The sequence below is a fragment of the Scyliorhinus torazame genome, chromosome 8, assembly GCF_047496885.1.
Source record: "Scyliorhinus torazame isolate Kashiwa2021f chromosome 8, sScyTor2.1, whole genome shotgun sequence".
NCBI classification, from domain to species: Eukaryota; Metazoa; Chordata; class Chondrichthyes; order Carcharhiniformes; family Scyliorhinidae; genus Scyliorhinus; species Scyliorhinus torazame.
Window position 1 is genome coordinate 104,313,492 of NC_092714.1, and position 18,701 is coordinate 104,332,192.

An 18,701-nucleotide genomic window follows, 5' to 3' on the forward strand; every position below is an offset into this window, starting at 1 on the left:
GTATATATCATATTCCTTTTTCTTTCCCCCTGCTAGTTCTAATTAGTGTGTAGTTGTGTGTGAAGTATTTAGGATCGTGGGAACACAGAAGCGCCTGGTGCAAGGGTAAAATGATGAAGCACCAGGCACTAGGACCCTGGTGCAGCCGGGCTGTAAAACACAGAACCCCAGACAGGCTGCGGCAACTTCAAAGCAGGAGCTGCTGCTGCCACCGGATAGCGGCAGGCACTAGGACCCTGGGGAGCCGGGCTGTAAACACAGAACCCCAGACAGGCTGCGGCAACTTCAAAGCAGGAGCTGCTGCCGCCACCGGATAGCACCCATGCACTTCAAGGTAGGTAGGGCTGTAGAGGCAAGAATGTGTTTTGGTTTTACAGATGGGGCACCCGACGATGTGGAGTTTGCTGATCTTGGCGATGGTGGGACCGGGAGAACTCCGCAGAGGCGAGACAGAAGAGTCCTTCGACTGACCGGGTTAGGGTGACTGAGGGCAGGCGGGTGTGTTCAACCTGTGAGGGGGACGTTCCTTTGGGGAGACGGTGGTGGCCCAGGAAGCTGAGGCTGGACATGAGGGATCGGTCCTCGGACTGGGAACGGACTGGACAACACCTAACGGACCATCACGGGGTCACCGGGTAGGATCACCGTTTGCGGGGATAAGGGGTGGGCTTCTGACCAGGGCATTTATTTGTGTTCATGGGGATCTACCAAGGCATGTCCACAAGGGGCATTAATCACTTTTGTAAGGTGGTGGCAGAACCCAGGGAACGGGATAAATTGACCGCAGTGGGGAGGGATGTGTAACGCCCAGGGAAGGGATGACTGTAGAAGCTACCGAACTGCTGGTTCAGGTAAAGCGACCCCTGCCCACAGCCCAACCGATCGACCCTCACAACTGTCCGATCACCACCAGGGGGGAGCCTGAGAATGGTTTAGTGTTTGCCCCCACAAAGGAAATGTTGTACAGGGGGTACATTATGCTGCCGCCTCAGTTGGACTAAACCTTTCAGCTGCAGGTATCGACGATGGAGGATAAATGAAGAGCCCTCAACGGGAAGAAGCGAAGTGCAGCCAAGAAAGGAGGATCCTTGATGAAATAAACAGATGCAATTGTAAATAGTTGTATGGATTCGCGGGTCCCAGTTACTTGACTGGGATATATGTACAGGGACCCTTACGTTTGGGGTTCCGGTGAAATGTGTACTTGAGTGTGATATATGTACAGGGACCCTTACGTTTGGGGTTCCGGTGAAATGTGTATATGTTACTGTCTGCTTGAATTAAGTATGGTCTTGTCTTTCCCTTTCATTGAAATCAGGGGTAGCCTAGATTAAGGGAACTGTCTTGGGACTTGTAGTTTCGCATGTTGTTGGGGGGGGGACCTACGGTCCACACAAAAGGAAATAATTGCCCTTCACCTGTGTCGATACGGTCCAAGCAGGTAGGGACGTATCGAAGGGGCATCTGTAAGGTTTTCGGGCAATTCGGCCCTTTTGGAGAAACTCAGAGACTGTAAACTGACTTTCCAGCCAAGGGAACAGAACCAGTTTTCCCAGCAGGCTTGGCCCGCTGAGCTGAGTGGGGACATAAGCACATAAATATTTACAAACACCCCCCTAGGAGCTACAAGGAAGAAGGAGCCAGACAACAAGATAACATCAAGACACAGACAAAGGGGCACGGGAATACACAGGAGGCTTGCATGCAAGCAGGACAATGGGATGGTCATAGCCCCATGCAAATGTAAATGACCTGGCCTCCACCAGAGCAGAATCCAATCAACACCCCATCAACATAGCAGCATCTCCGGAGCAGATGGAAGTCTTTGAAAATCTTCAAGGGAGCTCAACCTCGTTATCTCAAAAAAAACAGACTGGAGGCGGACCTAGGGGAGGTACTCCCATCTCGACAGCTCTGACCGGCTCAAAGGGGGCGGGACCAGCGGGAACTTTAAAACTTACCTTTTCAATGCAAAAGGGGCTGGCCGATCACAGAACAAAGCCAGGTAAAGCAATATAAAAGGGGCTGTGTTTTCAATTGGGGGTCTCTTCGTTCTTGGCTCGACCTCTGCACCCCTGACTTGACCTCTGCAGCCTGTGACCGTAAGTACCCTGCAGCAGTTTACGAAACTCCCTTGACTTTAATAGTGGTTGAGGCTTTGGGGAAGGGAACTTGTTTTTGTGCCTTGTGATATTGCTAAAAGCTGTGTAAGCATAAGAATTTTCGTTGTGTCCGCTATATTACTTCTGAATAGACATAGTGTATATTAGAGCATAAGATTGTATTGTGTTTCTTCTGTTGATGATTTTGACCTGGGTTTTACAATAAACCTTGATTTGATGACAATTGGAGTCGTTTAAATTCTTCAATCTTTCACCAGCGACCTCTGACCAAGTCATTGTTAAAATACTCCTCACCTTAATTCCGGGTTCAGGAATCGAGGGTCATCTGGAGCGATTCACTCAGGACAGACTGCTGGTTAGGGAATAAACAGCAGTGTCCTATTCTCTCTCTTGGGAAAGCTACTCTAGTGGAGTAGGAACCGGGTGGCTGTTGCACCACCGGCAAGAGAGAGAATCACCTGGGTATTGGTAGGGGTCTGGAGATCTGTGTGATATAAGTCTCAGGCTGTCGGTTAGGAATAAACGGCAGGCTTGAATCAGTGCTCTCTTCAGTGGAAGTGTCCCAGTGCGACATCCCCTGGCCTCTGAAGTTTCAGTGCCAGCTGGAGAGAGACACACACAGATATTCAAACCCCAGATATCGGCCCAGTAGTGGAGTAGCGGAGATGGCACCCTCTACAAAGTGAATAAAGAAGGTAAAGTTTAACATAACCAAATGTGAGTTAACACACTTCCTATAATAAGAATGACAGCTTGGACTACAGTAAAATAGAGCAACATTGGAGAATAGTTGAATAAACTGATTAAGAGATCCAGCTACATGCTTTTAAAAGCTAACTCATGTGCAAATAATAACCAAACAGGCTATTTGGATCAAAACAGGATTAGTGTATAAAACTCCATATAATTGGAGTTATAGAACACTGCATCAGAAATACTGAGTTTTCAGTTTTGAGTAGCACACCTTCAGGCAAGTTCAGAACGTCATTGGAATTTAGTCCTTTTGTCTCTGCTTTAGTCCAATGATGTAAGGAGATGGCAGATGAATTGAACCAGTATTTTGCATTGGTCTTCACTATAGAGAACATTTAACAACCCAGAAATAGCTGGAAATGGAAGGGATAGAGGAACTTGGGAAAATTACGATCATCAGGGAAATGGTACTGAGAAAATTGTTGGACCTGCAGGCTGACCAGTCCCTGGGTTCTGATGGGCTTCATCCTAGGGTCTTAAATAAATGGTTAGTCAGATAGTTGATGCATTTGTTGTAATTTTTCAAAATTCCCGAGATTCAGAAAAGGTTCCATTTGATTAGAAAATAGTGAATGTACCTCCTTTATTCAAAAAGAAAGACAGACAGAAAACAGGAAACTACGGGCCAATTAGCTTAACACCTGTCGGAGGGAAAATGTTAGAAGCCATTATTAAAGACTTTACAGCAGGAAATTAGGAAAATTGGGGGGTAATCAGGTAGAGTCAACATGGTTATGTGAAAGGGAAAACATTTTTAATCAAGTTTTTTTGAAAAAGTAACATATACTGTGTATAAAGGAGAACCAGCGGATGTACTATATTTACATTTCAAGAAGGCATTTGATAAGGTGCCACATCAAAGGTGATTGTGAGAAATAAAAGTTCATGTTTTATGGAGTAACAAATTGGCATGGATGAAAGATTGGCAAACTAACAGGAAACAGCGGATAGGTTGTCAAGATTTCATGTGTGATATGGCACAGGGATCAGTGCTGGGGCCTCAACTTGTTATAATTTATATAAGTGTCTTGAATGAAGGGGCTAAAGGTATGGTTGCTAAATGAGACATAAGGGGCTGGATTCTCTGTTTCTGCAACTAAGCATTGCCGGCAATGGAGAATCCGTAGACTTTTACAACAGGAAAATCAATGCTGCACATGCACCGATTCTGCTACTGGTGAGGGGCTAGCACTGGTGCCGCATGGAACACTTACGGGCAGCACGGTAGCATTGTGGATAGCACAATTGCTTCACAGCTCCAGGGTCCCAGGTTCGATTCCGGCTTGGGTCACTGTCTGTGCAGAGTCTGCATGTCCTCCCAGTGTGTGCGTAGGTTTCCTCCGGGTGCTCCGGTTTCCTCCCACAGTCCAAAGATGTGAAGGTTAGGTGGATTGGCCGTGATAAATTGCCCTTAGTGTCCAAAATTGCCCTTAGTGTTGGGTGGGGTTGCTGGGTTGTGGGGATAGGGTGGAGGTGTTGACCTTGGGCGGGGTGCTCTTTCCAAGAGCCGGTGCAGACTCGATGGGCCGGGTGGCCTCCTTCTGCACTGTAAATTCTATGATAACCATTGATTCCCATGAAAAACGTTGCGATATTCGCCGAGTCTGTGATCAACACTTGCGGGGCTGACAAGCTGCAGCCATGCATAAACATACACTCCCCACACACACACTTATCAAAGCCAAAATGATGGGGCAGGTTGTACTGGAGTGCCCAGGGCACCAGGTTTACAGCGGGCTGTCTTGTCGGCTGGGGTAATGGTGTTGCATACCTGTCCACCCTGACCCCACAGTCCACCTCCTCGCCAGCTCTCACAACTCCCCCCGGCCCTGGCAGAAGCCTCCTAGCCAGCGGAACGACTGTTGGCGAAGTATGGCGGTGTTGGACACTGTCCGTATGCCCTCTCTCTCTCTCAGCAGCCACCACGATTTTTGAGAGCACACGTGGACCGCGCCATCGGGAACTCGGCCCATCAGAGATGGAGATTTGCAGGTGGCCCACTAATGATATGCAAACAGTGCTTAAAGTACACATGGCGTGCATTGCATTGATGCTGTTTTCTCCGCCCGATCGCACCCCCCCAATTTCGAGTCGGCTAACGGAGAATCCCGCCCAAGAAGTCTACAGAGAGACATAGATAGGTTGTATGTATGGGCAGAAACAAGTGGAATATCACGCGGCAAAATCTGAAATTAAAGATAGTTAAATATTCAGGTTTACAGATTAAACCAAGTGAGACATTTAAAATAAATTAGAACATTGAAAATGAAAATTGGGAATGATTCTTCACTATAATAGTGAATTCCAGAAAAGCAAATCCAGGAAAAATAAATAATTCAAACAAAAAACTAAAAGATTTGAAAATCCATTGTCACAAGAGACATAAATGCAAGATTAACTAAGTTATTTATGAGGCAATCTTTATATGAAAGAAGTATGTTAATGGATATTTAGAAAAGTCAGGAGGGACTTTGATTGTAAAACTAAAACTGCCATGACTCGCAAAAATCTTTGTCATGTCTAACCAGGGAAGTTAATTGCATTGGAACAGGAATAGATCACTTGACCCCTTGAACCTGTTCCAATGCAATTACCTTCTCTGGTTAGACATGACAAAGATTTTCAAAAGATTTGTACGATGGCTACGGTTGAGGTTGTCTAAAACTGGCACAGTCGAAAGAATTTATTTGTCAATGACAGCCGAACAAATATGCTACAAAGCAATGTCTTACTTTCAACTTTTATAATTAATGCTTGTAAAAAATTAATTTAATCCAGCTTGAGTTCATGATGTTTTTCCCTCACTTCAGAACATCCTACCTTTAAACAAGTATCTTGCTGAGAGAAATCTTCGAAGTCCTTGGTTTGGAGCTCCAGGGACTTGAGCAGCACTTCCACATCACACACAGCTTGATGAAGCTGCCGTATCTCTGCCAGGTAGGCGGAAGGCACATAAGAGGTTTCAGGCAGTATCCCTTCAGTCAGCACAGTTACAATTTTCTCTTCGTAAGTACTTTGCTGGTGTGAAAATACAACATTATATTCAACAACAACAACAAAAAAATACGGTTGAAACAACAAAATTGCATGACTGCATCTAGGTTGGCAAAACCGCCAATTCTTGCAAAATCACTTGCCCTATTGTAGCTGATAGTACTATTAGTAAGTGTGACATTCACCTTCCTAAAATGGCCACTCAAAGATTCCTTTCACATAAATTTACACAGAAGTAACTATCCTTTTATAAAATCTGCAAGTCAGCTTCAGTTATGATACAGTTCAGAAGGTGGAATCATAGATTGGTTTTAAGGATTGTAAACTCAAGCACTAAAATAGATGTAGTTTTATTCCTTCAATTTCAAAAATTACTGTGAGAGTGGTTCTGCTAAATACAAAATCAGAATTTTTTAAGGGGAAATAAACAAATGACTATTTATGTGTAGTAGAATTTACAGCCCAATTTAGTGCTTATTTTTTCCATGAAGCAGTGAGGATATAGTCTGAGCAAGTTAAATGCAGTTTATTAAAGTTGTTCAAAGTGTGTGCCACACAACTTTTAATTACATCTCAATTTACCTGCTCTCAGCAAACTCCTAAGTGATACAAGTACCTTTTCTCCAATTTCACAAGCAAGTGAACAGACTCCATAATAAAGTGAGAATGTGCACCATTATTTTTAAAAATGAGAAGGAAACTTTAAACAATCAACCAATTGCTGTACCCTCCCACCTCTCTGTCAAACGTTCGGTTGGATTGCTGTTTATGATAAAGAGTGAGGAAATATTGACACACTGGGTACTGATACATACTCACCATCAAAAAAAAACCGAGATTTTAACCATGCAAGTCCTGCAATAGCTGTTCAGCTACACTACTGATATATCATATTTTAAAATCTAACCAATTTGCTTAAACAACTACTCAAATTAAAAAAAGGCATGAACAGAAAAATGAATCGGGACTGTAATGAAGCAGCATGGAATTCACTGGGAGATATATCAAATATAGATTGAAAAAATATCATGTGGTCTTGTGTGTCTTTAAGATGGAACATATGATGCAGCATTTCTGAGCAGGAAACAGTTACAGCTGCAAGTATTTTCTGCTGTTGAGTTTAATGGTGAAAATAGCAGCATAGCTCCAAACAGCTCCAAAGAAAATGAACACTATGTAATGTAAGGCTCAAATACCATGCAACTTTTCCCTCACACCCTGAAACAGCTTTGAGAACAATAAATCTTGAATGGGACACATTAAGCACATTAGAGCAACGAATAGCACAGAATAAAATGATATATTTCCTGTCAAGGCTCTTATAGGCTATTTGTTCTCTGCAGTTCAAATAAAATTCCAAACGTTTCCGGCTATTGTGTGGAGATTATGTTAATTTCACGAGGTTAGATTTCTCAAAATTCATCTTGAATGCTAAAAATAAAGCAATTGACTCAAAAAGCAGATATTTTACCTCACCAGTGTTGATAATGATTTTGGAAAAAGAATAAGTCAAATGTTTATCCATTAAGGAAAATCAGAGACTATTAACTTTATATGTATAATGTAAGGCTTGCACTAGAATATGGAATCCGCGGGTGACTCAAAGATTAAGCAGTTATAGTGCAGTGAAAACAGGTCAAATAAACTGAATTGTCCTATATTTCAGAGTAATATCTCATTATTGTTGTTATTGAATGATTTCAAAGCTAAATCACTGCACCTGTTTGACCATTTTAGCTATTCTATGCACTGATAGAAAAAAATGTTACAAGTGCAAAACTGGAGATTTAAATTGTTTTTTGAATAATTTGTAATGTGTAAATGAGTCAACATAAAGGAGGATAAATAGGAAAGTGTCATGTGGCATATTAAACTGTTTCTCTAACAGATTGACGTATAATCGATTCTATATGGGCAGGGATGGGAATTGAAGGGAAAAAGAGCAAAGCTGAAAGTCTGAAGAACATAAGAAAGCTGGATGGAAAAAAAGCCATTCAGCCCATGAAGTGTGCTTTCTTTCACAAACTATTCATGGGACTTTAATCAGAGACTTCCTTCATCAAACACCCTCCCCAAATCCTTATTTAAATACTTATCTATTAAATATTCCTAACCCTTGCCATTACACACCTTCAAACTTGAGCACAGTTACCAAAAATGGTCCAAAAATGTGCACCTGTTGAGAATGGTTTTCAGAACTCAGCTAGGAGTTCCAAGAAGATTTATCATGATAATGTGGAAGTAATACGATTTTCTCCCTTTGCCCTGTACTGTTAACGGTAAAAATACAACTTATTAAATGCCCAATTCCTTTCTAGACAAGCATTGATCTGACTTTTTCTTTTATAAAGTGATCAAAACAGTTCTGATGAAAGTTGAATGGATCTGCTGTGTATTTCCAGTATTTTCTATTTTGTTGTCACGTTATAGTGGATAGTGCTAATAGAGAACAGAGAACAATTATCTTCTTATGTCTGATAGACACAACTAAATCCATTATTTAAAGAGTGTTGTTTGTTGGCAATTGAACAATTTGTCACATCTTGGGTGAATACCGTTTGGCATTTAGGCATGTGAAAATGTTATTGTTTGTGGTTACTGTTTGTGTCAAAATGAGTATAGATCTCAAAACAATACTCCCCTGAGGACTTAGCAAGAATTGTCCAGAGTAGCTGAACCTTAAAAATCGCTACTGCCCGTGCCTGTTTCGCGCTGTTGTGAAACGCGACGGCATTCACGACGGCGCGAACACTCTGTCTCCATTTTGGAGAATCGCGTCCGTTATCTTTCGGGAAGACAACGTGTTATCATAATAAGGCTGAGAACAAAATATTAAGCAGTATGTTTTTCCGTTGCCTTGCCTTTAAAAATTTTGTTCAGAAATTAATGTATGCTCGTAGTGGGCAAGTAATCCTCACATTAATTTCCCTTCCACACATAGAATTCCTACAGGACAGAAGGTTATTCGGCCCATCGAGTCTGCACTGACCCTCCAAAACAGCACCCTGCCTAGGCCCACTCCCCCACCCTATACCCGTAACTCCATAATCCCCATCTAACCTTTGGACACTAGGGGCAATTTAGCACGGCCAATCCATCTAAACTGCACATCTTTGGACTGTGGGAATCAACCGGGGTGATTATCCAGAGGAAACCCAGGCAGACACTGGGAGAAAGTACAAGCTCCACACAGACAGAGAGCCGACAAGAACCACGGGCGCAATTTTCCAATCGCGGGACAGAGTGTCCGCGCTGCCAGCACGGTGCTGGAGCGGTTCACGCCGCTCCAGCCTCAGTTCCGGGTGCGCACTGGGGGTGGTGCCAACCCACGCATGCGCAGTGGCGACCCGCCAACCCGCACATGCGCGGTGGCTTTACGGAGCCAGCCGACCCCGACGCAACATGGCGCGGGGGTTCTGGGGCCGGACGCGCAACAAAGTAGGCCCGGGGGGGAAGAGGCCGGCCGCCGCTCGGTAGGCCCCGATCGTGAGCCAGACCCCATCGGAGGCCCCCCCCGGGGACGGAGCCCCCCCTCCACACCCCACAGGCCACCCCCCGACCCTTCGCGCAGAGTTCCCGGTGGCAGCGACCAGGTGTGGGCAGGACCATGCTTTTTCTACGCGGCAGCTCGGCCCATTCGGGCCGGAGAATCGGTGACCCGGTCTCATACAGCGGCCTGTGACCGGAGCCGCGGCAAATGCGCCGGCGCACATGGTGCCGATTCTCCGCACCTCGGAGAAATGTGCGCCGGCTTCGGGATGGCGGGCGCGGTTGCGGCGATTCTCCGGCCCAGCGCGGGGCTGGGAGAATCGTGCTCCACAACTTCAAAGGTCTTTCCTGTTTTAAAATGTTATTCCTTTCTCAGAGTTACAAAGCCAACGCATAGAGTGGACAGAGGCAAACCCCTAATCCATCTTCTTTCTTGCTTTAAAAACCAATTCAAATTCAAATTGAATCAAATTCATGGTCCCCACATAGATACATAGAAGATAGGAGCAGGAGGAGGTTTTTGGCCCTTCGAGCCTGCTCTGCCATTCATCACGATCATGGCTGATCATTCAACTCAATAGCCTAATCCTGCTTTCTCCCCGTAGCCTTTGATCCCATTCTCCTCAAGTGCGATATTCAGCCGCCTCTTGAATATATTCAAAGTTTTAGCATCAACTACTTCCTGTGGTAATGAATTCCACAGACCAACACTCTTTGTGTGAAGAAAAGTCTCCTTATCTCTGTCTGAAATGGTTTACCCTGAATCCTCAGGCTGTGACTGCTGGTTCTGGATACACCCATCATTGGTAACATCTTCCCTGCATCTACCCTGTTTAGTCTTGTTAGAATTTTATAAGTCTCTATGAGAGAGACATACCAGATACAAGCGGGCAAGAACAGGCATTACACCTGATCTCACGCTTGATCTCAGCCAAAAGGCCAAGAAGCGATTCAAAGGTCTTTCCTATCTTTTCGATGTATTTTTATAATTAACAATGCAAGGAGGAGGCCAGCAAATTTACTATTCACCCACATTATCTCAATAGCCTTCTTTGAATTATTGACCAAACTGTAGAAACCAAACTTGCCAGATGCACATTTTCTTGACCACTTTGAGCAGCATCACCAGATTCAGAGGCAATGATACAAGATTGAAGCTATGTGACAATAAAGTTTTGTCAAAGTGCACATGAAAAATGTGTACATCATATTGGCATCTGCTATAATGATCAAGTCTATCCAAAAAATGTGGATAACCATTGGAATACACAATATTTGATGAGAATTTTAACTACTGTGTATTAAAAGCTTAAATAATAATTAGACATTTTAAAAAGATTTAAATCTAGTGTGTACCAAAGAATGCGTGGCTAAAGATTCAGAATCATACAGCACAGAAGGTAGCCACTTGACAATCATGCCTGTGTTGGCTTTTTGAAGGAGCTTTGAAGTAAGTCCAATTCCCCTGCTCTTTCCCCAAGCCCTGTAATTCTTCCCCATGAAGCATATTTAAATTTTTATTGAATCTGTTTCCACCACTTATTCAGGCAAGGCATTTCAGATCATTGTAACTTACTGTGCAAACAAATCTAATCTTCCCTTTTTATTTGCTCATTACTTTAGATCCATGTCCTCTTGCTACTGGCTCACCCATAAAGCGAACAGTTTGTCCCTATCTACTCTATCAAATGTCATGATATTCAGGTAAACATCAAAGCACAAACATACATACATGCTGATGGACAGATCAACGGACCAATCAACACACACACAACACCACAGCCAATCACACTGTACAAAACAGGGAACACGACACTTCCTGGGCATTCCAGCAGGAGACAGCTCAGGGCACAGAGCTCATAGCAAGCCACTCAGACATCCACCATGTGCTGAGTGCCACGACAAGATAGTATTAGGAATAGGTCCACAGATTCTAGGGTTATGATCGAACCTCAGTAACCAGTTTACCACTGTAAATAAATGTTAGTAATAAAACTGAGTTGTACCATTCGCAACCGTGTTGGTTCATCTGTGTAGCAGAGTACCCAACACATCATCAAAGACCTTCATAATTTTGAACACCTCTAGTAAATCTCTCTTTACCCTTCACTACTCTGAGGAGAACAATCTGAGTGCTTCATGTATAAGGACAGCAGTCTTGTTCATCGTCTCAGTGAAAGGCTTTATTGAACTGATCAGAAATGGCACCCTACAGCCAGCTTGCCTGATGGCATAGTCATATGATTATGGCAAGCCACGCAGTACACTTAGTAGAACAGAATTTCCAAAACTCAAACATCCCCCTTTTCATATGGAACAAAAGATTCAAACATCTCCAGCGAACAAAAGGCGCATTTCTATGCACAATCCTCTGTGACTGAGAGTTACCTACTATACACCCTCTGTTCTCATGTATTAACAGCTGTTTGTTTTACTCGTCAGTTACTGCATATGCATTGCACACACAAGTCTTTAAACCTTGCTGGTCTCTCAATGGAACATGTGGGTATTCACATCGGCTGTTCATCTAAGTGATGTTCCTCATCCAGAGTATGTCTTTCCCATGGCCCTTTGTTGCCTTGGTGACTATTGTAGTTCTGTTGCGGAAGTTGGGGACTCATGGACCTCTGGGTTTTATGGCAGTTCTGTACACAATACAACTGGTAAGATCCCTGCCCCCTGACTAGTCGATGGCAATGAACGAACAGTTTCACTAGTTGATCATACATCTGCGTGGTTGAGCCAGTACCTTTGGTCGTTCACTTCCACCACGTAGCATCAAAATGACAATTTCTCTACACATGTCCTAAGTTTACACATAGGCTGACTCCCGTTGAGAGGAGTGTTTGTGTGCCAACTGGAACGTCATGTTTTTCCATGGCTCCATTTTGATTCTTCAAGGAGTCTTTCAAGGTCACACCTCCTTTGCATGCCTTTAACATCTGCCATTTTGCCTGACTGTACATTTGGTTGAGTTTTTTCAACTCCAGCTTTGAGTTGTCAACCGTGGAATTGAGGGTCATTGGGCACGATTTACCGGCCTCGCCACACCAGCTTGGTGATGCAACAAAACCATTGAATCTTGCGAATGGCCTCTCATGAGATTTGTTACACTTGAAATGTCTCGAGACAATCCCCCCTCATTGGGCGTGATCCAGATGAGCAAAAATAAATGAGCTATTAGGTTCATTTAAATATGTCTGCGTGGGATTCTCCCTGCACCAGGACCTAACAGCTGCACCTGGGAGACCTCACCAAGGCACTGTTGAGTACTGGTCCACTCAAAGGTGGACCAGGCATAACAGTACCTAGGGGATATCCCAGGCTATCAGAAACCTGCAGGTGGTTGGGCTCTGGGCAGGGTGGTATCCACTGTCACTCATGCACCTTGGCACTGCTAGGATGGCAGGGACACTGCCAGGATCCCAGGCTCGCAATGCCAAAGTGCCTAGATGCTAGGGGTTTGGCCCAAGATGCCTTGCCCAGAAGGGGTGGGGTGAGGGGGGGCTGGAGAATCCCAGAAGAGGTAAGTTGGGTGCAGTGTGAAGGCGGGTCCAGAGGCTGTGTTGGGATGTCCGACAGGATCGAAAGATTGGATTGGATTGGATTTTGTTTATTGTCATGTGTACTGAGGTACAGTGAAAAGTACTTTTCTTAAAGCAGCTCAACAGATCATTAAGTACATGAATAGAAAAGAAATACATAATAGGGCAACACAAGGTACACAATGTAACTACATAAATACCGGCATCAGGTGAGGCATACAGGGGTGTATTGTTAATCAGGTCAGTCCATAAGAGGGTCATTTAGGAGTCTGGTAACAGCGGGGAAGAAGCTGTTTTTTAGTCTGTTTGTACATGTTCTCAGACTTTTGTATCTCCTGCCCGATGGAAGAAGTTGGAAGAGTGAGTAAGCTGCATGGGAGGGGTCTTTGATTATGCTGCCCACTTTCCCCAGGCAGCGGGGGGTGTAGATGGAGCCAATGGTTGGGAGGCAGGTTTGTCTGATGGACTGAGCTGTGTTCACGACTCTCTGAAGTTTCATGCGGTCTTGGGCCGTGCAGTTGCCATACCAGGCTGTGAATGCAGCCAGATAGGATGCTTTACGTGGTCGGGGCGGCCTTTAAAAATGGCACCCCGATCCGCATGTAGTCTTCCTGAACAGAGCGGCCTCCATGGGACGTTCCCTGCTGAGGCCCAAAAAAACGGCACAAGTGTCATTGCATAGCAACCAGTCAGAAACGGGACTCTTTTCTTTGTCTCATTGAATCACACCAATTAGTTCCTCTTGGTATCTTTCTGTTGTCTCTAGAATTTGTTTTTTCAGATCTTGCACAGTTTGGTTCAATGAAAACTTCAGCTTATCGCGTGCTTTCATAGGTTTAGACTCAGCTCGATTATTGCCCTTCAAATCTTCCAGTTCAGCCCGGATATGAACATTTTCCTGTAGAACTGCTTCATTGGCCTTGGGCTTGTGCATTTTGTTGCATTGACATGGTTGGAAACCATCTTGTGGTTGACTTCAATATCATCTCCCTCACTTTGGGGCCTTCTTACTCCCTCCCTCTGGAATCTTTTGTTGCAGTCTATCTGGTGTCTTTAGTTGCCCTTTCTCTGCTGGCATGCTCAGGTTACTACCCAAAATTTAGACTTGCTCCAGCTGAAATAAGTGGCCATTGTGTCTCCTTTATGATCTGGAAATCTAAATCTTTCTTCTTGCTATTGCATTGAGTTGTCTCACTAATTTCTCCTCCCTGTATGAGTACTGTACGATCATATAGCTTTGTAGCCATCTAAGATGGCCACCTGCAAAGGACCATGGGAATTATGGCCAACCCAGGACTCAGACAGATACGGAGCCTATGTATATTTGAAACGCAGGTAACCAAGTCTGATCGAAACCCCTGCTCGTTTACATTTCAATGGGCCATTTTCCCAGGACAACAGAACTCCAATCAAGAAACCGATACAGCCACAGACTGATTGGCGCCACTCCCTTTACTCTGAAAGCCCAACTGCCAAGGTCAATGACCACTAAGGACCCGCCCAGCTACCAAGGCACCTGCCCCTTTATTGGCCGAAATCGAAGACAATGATCAGAGCCCTGTTGAACTATTGGGTCCAAGGATAAGGACTGCCCCAAAGAGCGCGAAATCCCAGAGGGATAAAAGAGAGCACAGCCATGTGTTCTGTCTCTTTTGGATCCGGCCTGTGCCAAACCAATTGTAGCAGGATCAGCCAGCCAAGTTCAAGACCAACGATCGCTACCTGACGAATGAGCCCCGCAGAGACAGAGCCACTTTCTTTGAACCAGCCAAGAGAAATCCAGATAAAGGCCTTATCCATTTGCACAGTGCCGGTCGCCTTGAAGTGAAGTATAGGTTATTGTAGCTGATAGGTGTAGTTTAACTCGTAGTAGATATTGTGTTTGCATGTCGAGGTAACTCTTGTGTATGTAAATAAACCATCTTTTGAACTAACTAACTGGTTGTGTGGTCATTTGATCGATATAAGGGAAGGCTTGTGGTTCACCAACATCATTAATATTAGCAACAGTACTGACGACGCTGTTGGGATAAAAACCAGCAACAGCTTCAATCTTACTTTCAGGGCCTCACTTCGCACAAATCTGAGAAGGTTACTATATTGCACAATATAGCAGTGTCTATCTGAAACCTCTTTTTCATGTGATCCTCCCTCTCTGCGGTCATCATGATAACAATTTGTTGCTGATAGACTTGACTGAACCAATCTGTTGTATTGTCTGTGGTTCTTCATCATATTCTTCTGCGGATATCTCCCCAGTGGCCACCTGCATAGGGTTGTTTTGCAAACATCTGTGTGCGAAATGATTCTGCTTCTTGCAGTTAAAACTGCTTACCCCATTCTGGGCAGTTCTTCTTTTCCTTTTTGTGCTCTCCTCCTCATTTCTTACATTCTCCCCTTGTCTGTGATTGCTCAGCTCTTTTGGCCTGGCCTGTCTCTCAGCCAACAGATACATTATCCTGGAAGATAAACATTGTAGAAGACTGCCTTTGTACATGAAACACGCAGCTTCTCTCGCCTCCCACAGAAAATTGACTCCTTTGTGTTACCAATCTAGCAAATCACCTCTACACCCTCTGCAAATAGGCAAGAAGCTGTCTCATGTAAAATAAATGAAGCAAAAAGACAAAGTTTAGAAAATGAACCGAACAACCAAAATTAAAATGGTAGTTGTATAAAGGGAATTCCTAAACAGAAGAAAACTTTTAATTATTTTACTCAAACTCAAAGCCTCTAATAAGGAATAGTCCTGGCATCTTGAGACTTCCATTGCAATCGGAAATAGTGAGCTGAGGGGTGCCACATGAGAGGGATAGGTTATATTAAAAGTTTCAAGCAAAATTGTAAACAAATTAATGGTAAAAGTCTGATCTGTTATTCTATGCTATTATCGAATGCAACTATTTTTAAGAAATGCATAATGGATAATGGAAAAGTTATTCATTTAACCTCTATTTTATAATATAGTTATAAATCACTCAGGTACTCGAGAATAAGAAAACAATGGGTGTGATTATCCGGAAAGGTCTCTGAGTGTGGTAGCGAGAGGAAACTGTCACAAGCTTCCCGGTGCTCGGCCCGGCAAGGCCAACATCCTAATACAACGTTGATTGGTCCACTTAACAAGACCTCAAGGCCTTCACGCCCCCAAATGAAGGCTCGCCAGCTGATTCGCTGGGACCGCGCTTGGCACCGCCCCCCGCTAACATGGTCGAGCTGCACTTAAACTGCATTTGCACAACCGACCCCAACAGCTTGCAGCCATGGCGCTGAGACGATCGTCCTCAAGGTTTGGAGATGCGGACCTGTGGAGGCTCCTAGATGTGTTAGAGGCCAGGAGGGATGCCCTGTTCCCTCTAGGGTCCCAGAGAGTGAGCCACAGGGCAGCTAGTGCTGCCTGAGATGAAGTGGCAGCAGCCGTCAGCTTGGGCAGCGTGACTAGGAGGACTGTCCTCCAGTGCCGCAAGGTCAACGGCCTACACTGAGCAGCATGGATAAGTTGACACTTCCTCCCCTGAAACCCCCCAAACGTAACCAGGCCCGCCCGAATCCACCATCTGTCCCCCAATCTACCCTTCACTCCCATTTCCCTCACTCCCTCCCGCCCCCTAATGTGAACTGCTTGTGTGGCTCTCTGTCTCAGCAAGATGCCGTCTCTGTCTCAGTCTCAGCTGGAGAAACTCTCCCACAATCGTCGGGAGAGGGCCCAGACCAGCAGAGGGGTGGCGGACATAAGAATCCTCATGACCTTCGCGAAACGGGCCCTGGAGGTTACCTGGAGGATCCACCCGGGTGGACTGTCACGCGTGTGTTGTTATTGCCATATTGAATGACCCATCCCTCCCACTGACCACATGTTCATTCCCCCACAGGTCCTCCAGCCGACGGTGCCGGCCAATCCGGGGTGGCCCCCCCTCACCTACCTCCCATGAGACCACCTCAGAGGTGAGCTCCAAGGATGCCACAATCGACGCGTAACATTTGTCATCCCCACCGTCCACCAGCGCAGATGCACGTACCTCGGCGGGCAACGTTAGTGGTTAGGCTTCTGGAGCACAAACTGGTGAGCACCACACAGTCACTGATGAACATCAGGTGGAGGCAGGAACGCCTAGCGAGACAGCAGTCGAAGGGCTGATGGAGACGTTAGGGTACCGCCAGGACATCCAGAGGGAGATGTCGGTGACACTCCAGCAGGTGCATCGCCAGAGGCTACGGGCGCAAGAGATATCGCCGGCAATGCGCGGCACCGAGGCCAACACTGCTAGGGTGGCGACCGCATGATGCTGGCACCATTAGTGAAGGTGTGCAAGACATGGCGCAGTCGGTGATGGCCATGGCCAAGGGCCTCGGTAGACTGCCCGACTCAATAGGGGCCGTGACCTAGTACCAGGCTGACCTTGATGAGGTTCTGCGGGACACATCCCGCTCTCAGGTGGGAAAGGCCGAGGCACTGCAGAGCTTATCCCAGTCGCAGGTGGGCATTGCCGAGTCACTGCAGAGCATGGCCCAATCACTGAGGAGCATCACCGAGGCCGTCAACCGCATGGTTCAGACATTTTAGGAGCGCCAGGGCTAGCAAAGCCGATGACATAGGGGCAGCCGGGGCTCCAAGCAGCTACCCCTCTTTCCCGCGGTAAACCCCAGGGTCCTATGGGCACCAACCGGGAGGGGCACTGGGTGGCATGGTGGCCACCAGCTCCCCCGAGTTCCACCCCTCTGATGAGGCCGCGTATCACAGCCATCACCCAGAACAGGGCAGCCAACAAGTGTACCATGGCCATCCGGCCCCAGAGGATGCCCACCAGGGGCATCAAAGGCCACAGAACGTGGTAAGCGGCTCGCTGCCGCCACCTCTGATGTGCATCCTGGGGATACACCTAGATGTACCGGGAGGGCAAGAAAGGCCAAGGACATCGAGGATCATTGAGGGCACTGGGCACGTGAGGGTAGGTGGGGTATAAGGAGTGAAGTGTGCATTGGGTGGGGGTCGGGGAGGTGCATTATGGAGGGTTTGGGAGGGAGGGTGGGGATAGTGGGGTGGCACCATCAGGATAGTGGGGCGGTGGTGTACACCTGAATGGAGAACCACAAAATACCCTCACCACAACCAGTATGATGCCTTTGGCTCTTTCTTCCACAATGCGGATAAGCACCAATCCCATGCCCCATTCTCCCCCAGACATGCCCCCCCCCCCCCCCCACTCGACACACCCTGCCCATGCACACCCAGCTGTGGAGCCCATTCCCGAGGCAATCAAAGGATGGCTGCTGCATTTCTGGTGCTGCCTCCTGCAGTATTCAAGCACAGTGTCCATGCATCAAGGTGTGATTGGAAAGCTGGGCAATGAGCCCCACAGGCTACATGGCAAGCATACTCACATGGATCCACTTGGATGATTTATTCATTCATGGGTGTCACTGACTGGGCCAGCATTTATTGCCCATCCCTAATTGCCTTTGAGGGAGCAGTTTAGAGTCAATCACATTGTTATGGGTCAGGGTTCACATGCAGACCAGGCAAGGTAAGGACAGCAGATTTCCTTCCCTAAAGGACATTAGTGAACCAGATGGATTTTTACGTCAATCGGCAGTGGTTTAATGGTCATCGTCAGACTTTTAATTCTAGATTTTTATTGATTTCAAATTTCGCTATCTGGAATGGAGGGTTTCGAACCCGGATCCCCAGTGCATTACTCTGGGTTTCTCGTTTACTAGTCCAGTGACAATACCACTGCGCTACCGCCTCCCAAAAGTGGGGTTAAGTGCGCTCTTAACTACAATTGCCAATTCCCTA

General features: G+C 45.9%; 1 protein-coding gene across 15 annotated transcripts in view; it reads right to left on the reverse strand.

Moving 5' to 3' along the window:
• Positions 1–18,701, reverse strand: part of dmd (dystrophin) — a 3,042,490-nt gene that overhangs the window by 1,397,816 nt on the left and 1,625,973 nt on the right. For all 15 annotated transcript variants that reach the window (XM_072513983.1, XM_072513987.1, XM_072513978.1 and 12 more), the window contains one exon: positions 5,697–5,894. In XM_072513983.1, the coding sequence (XP_072370084.1) occupies positions 5,697–5,894 (198 nt within the window). The remainder of the gene's footprint in view (positions 1–5,696; positions 5,895–18,701) is intronic.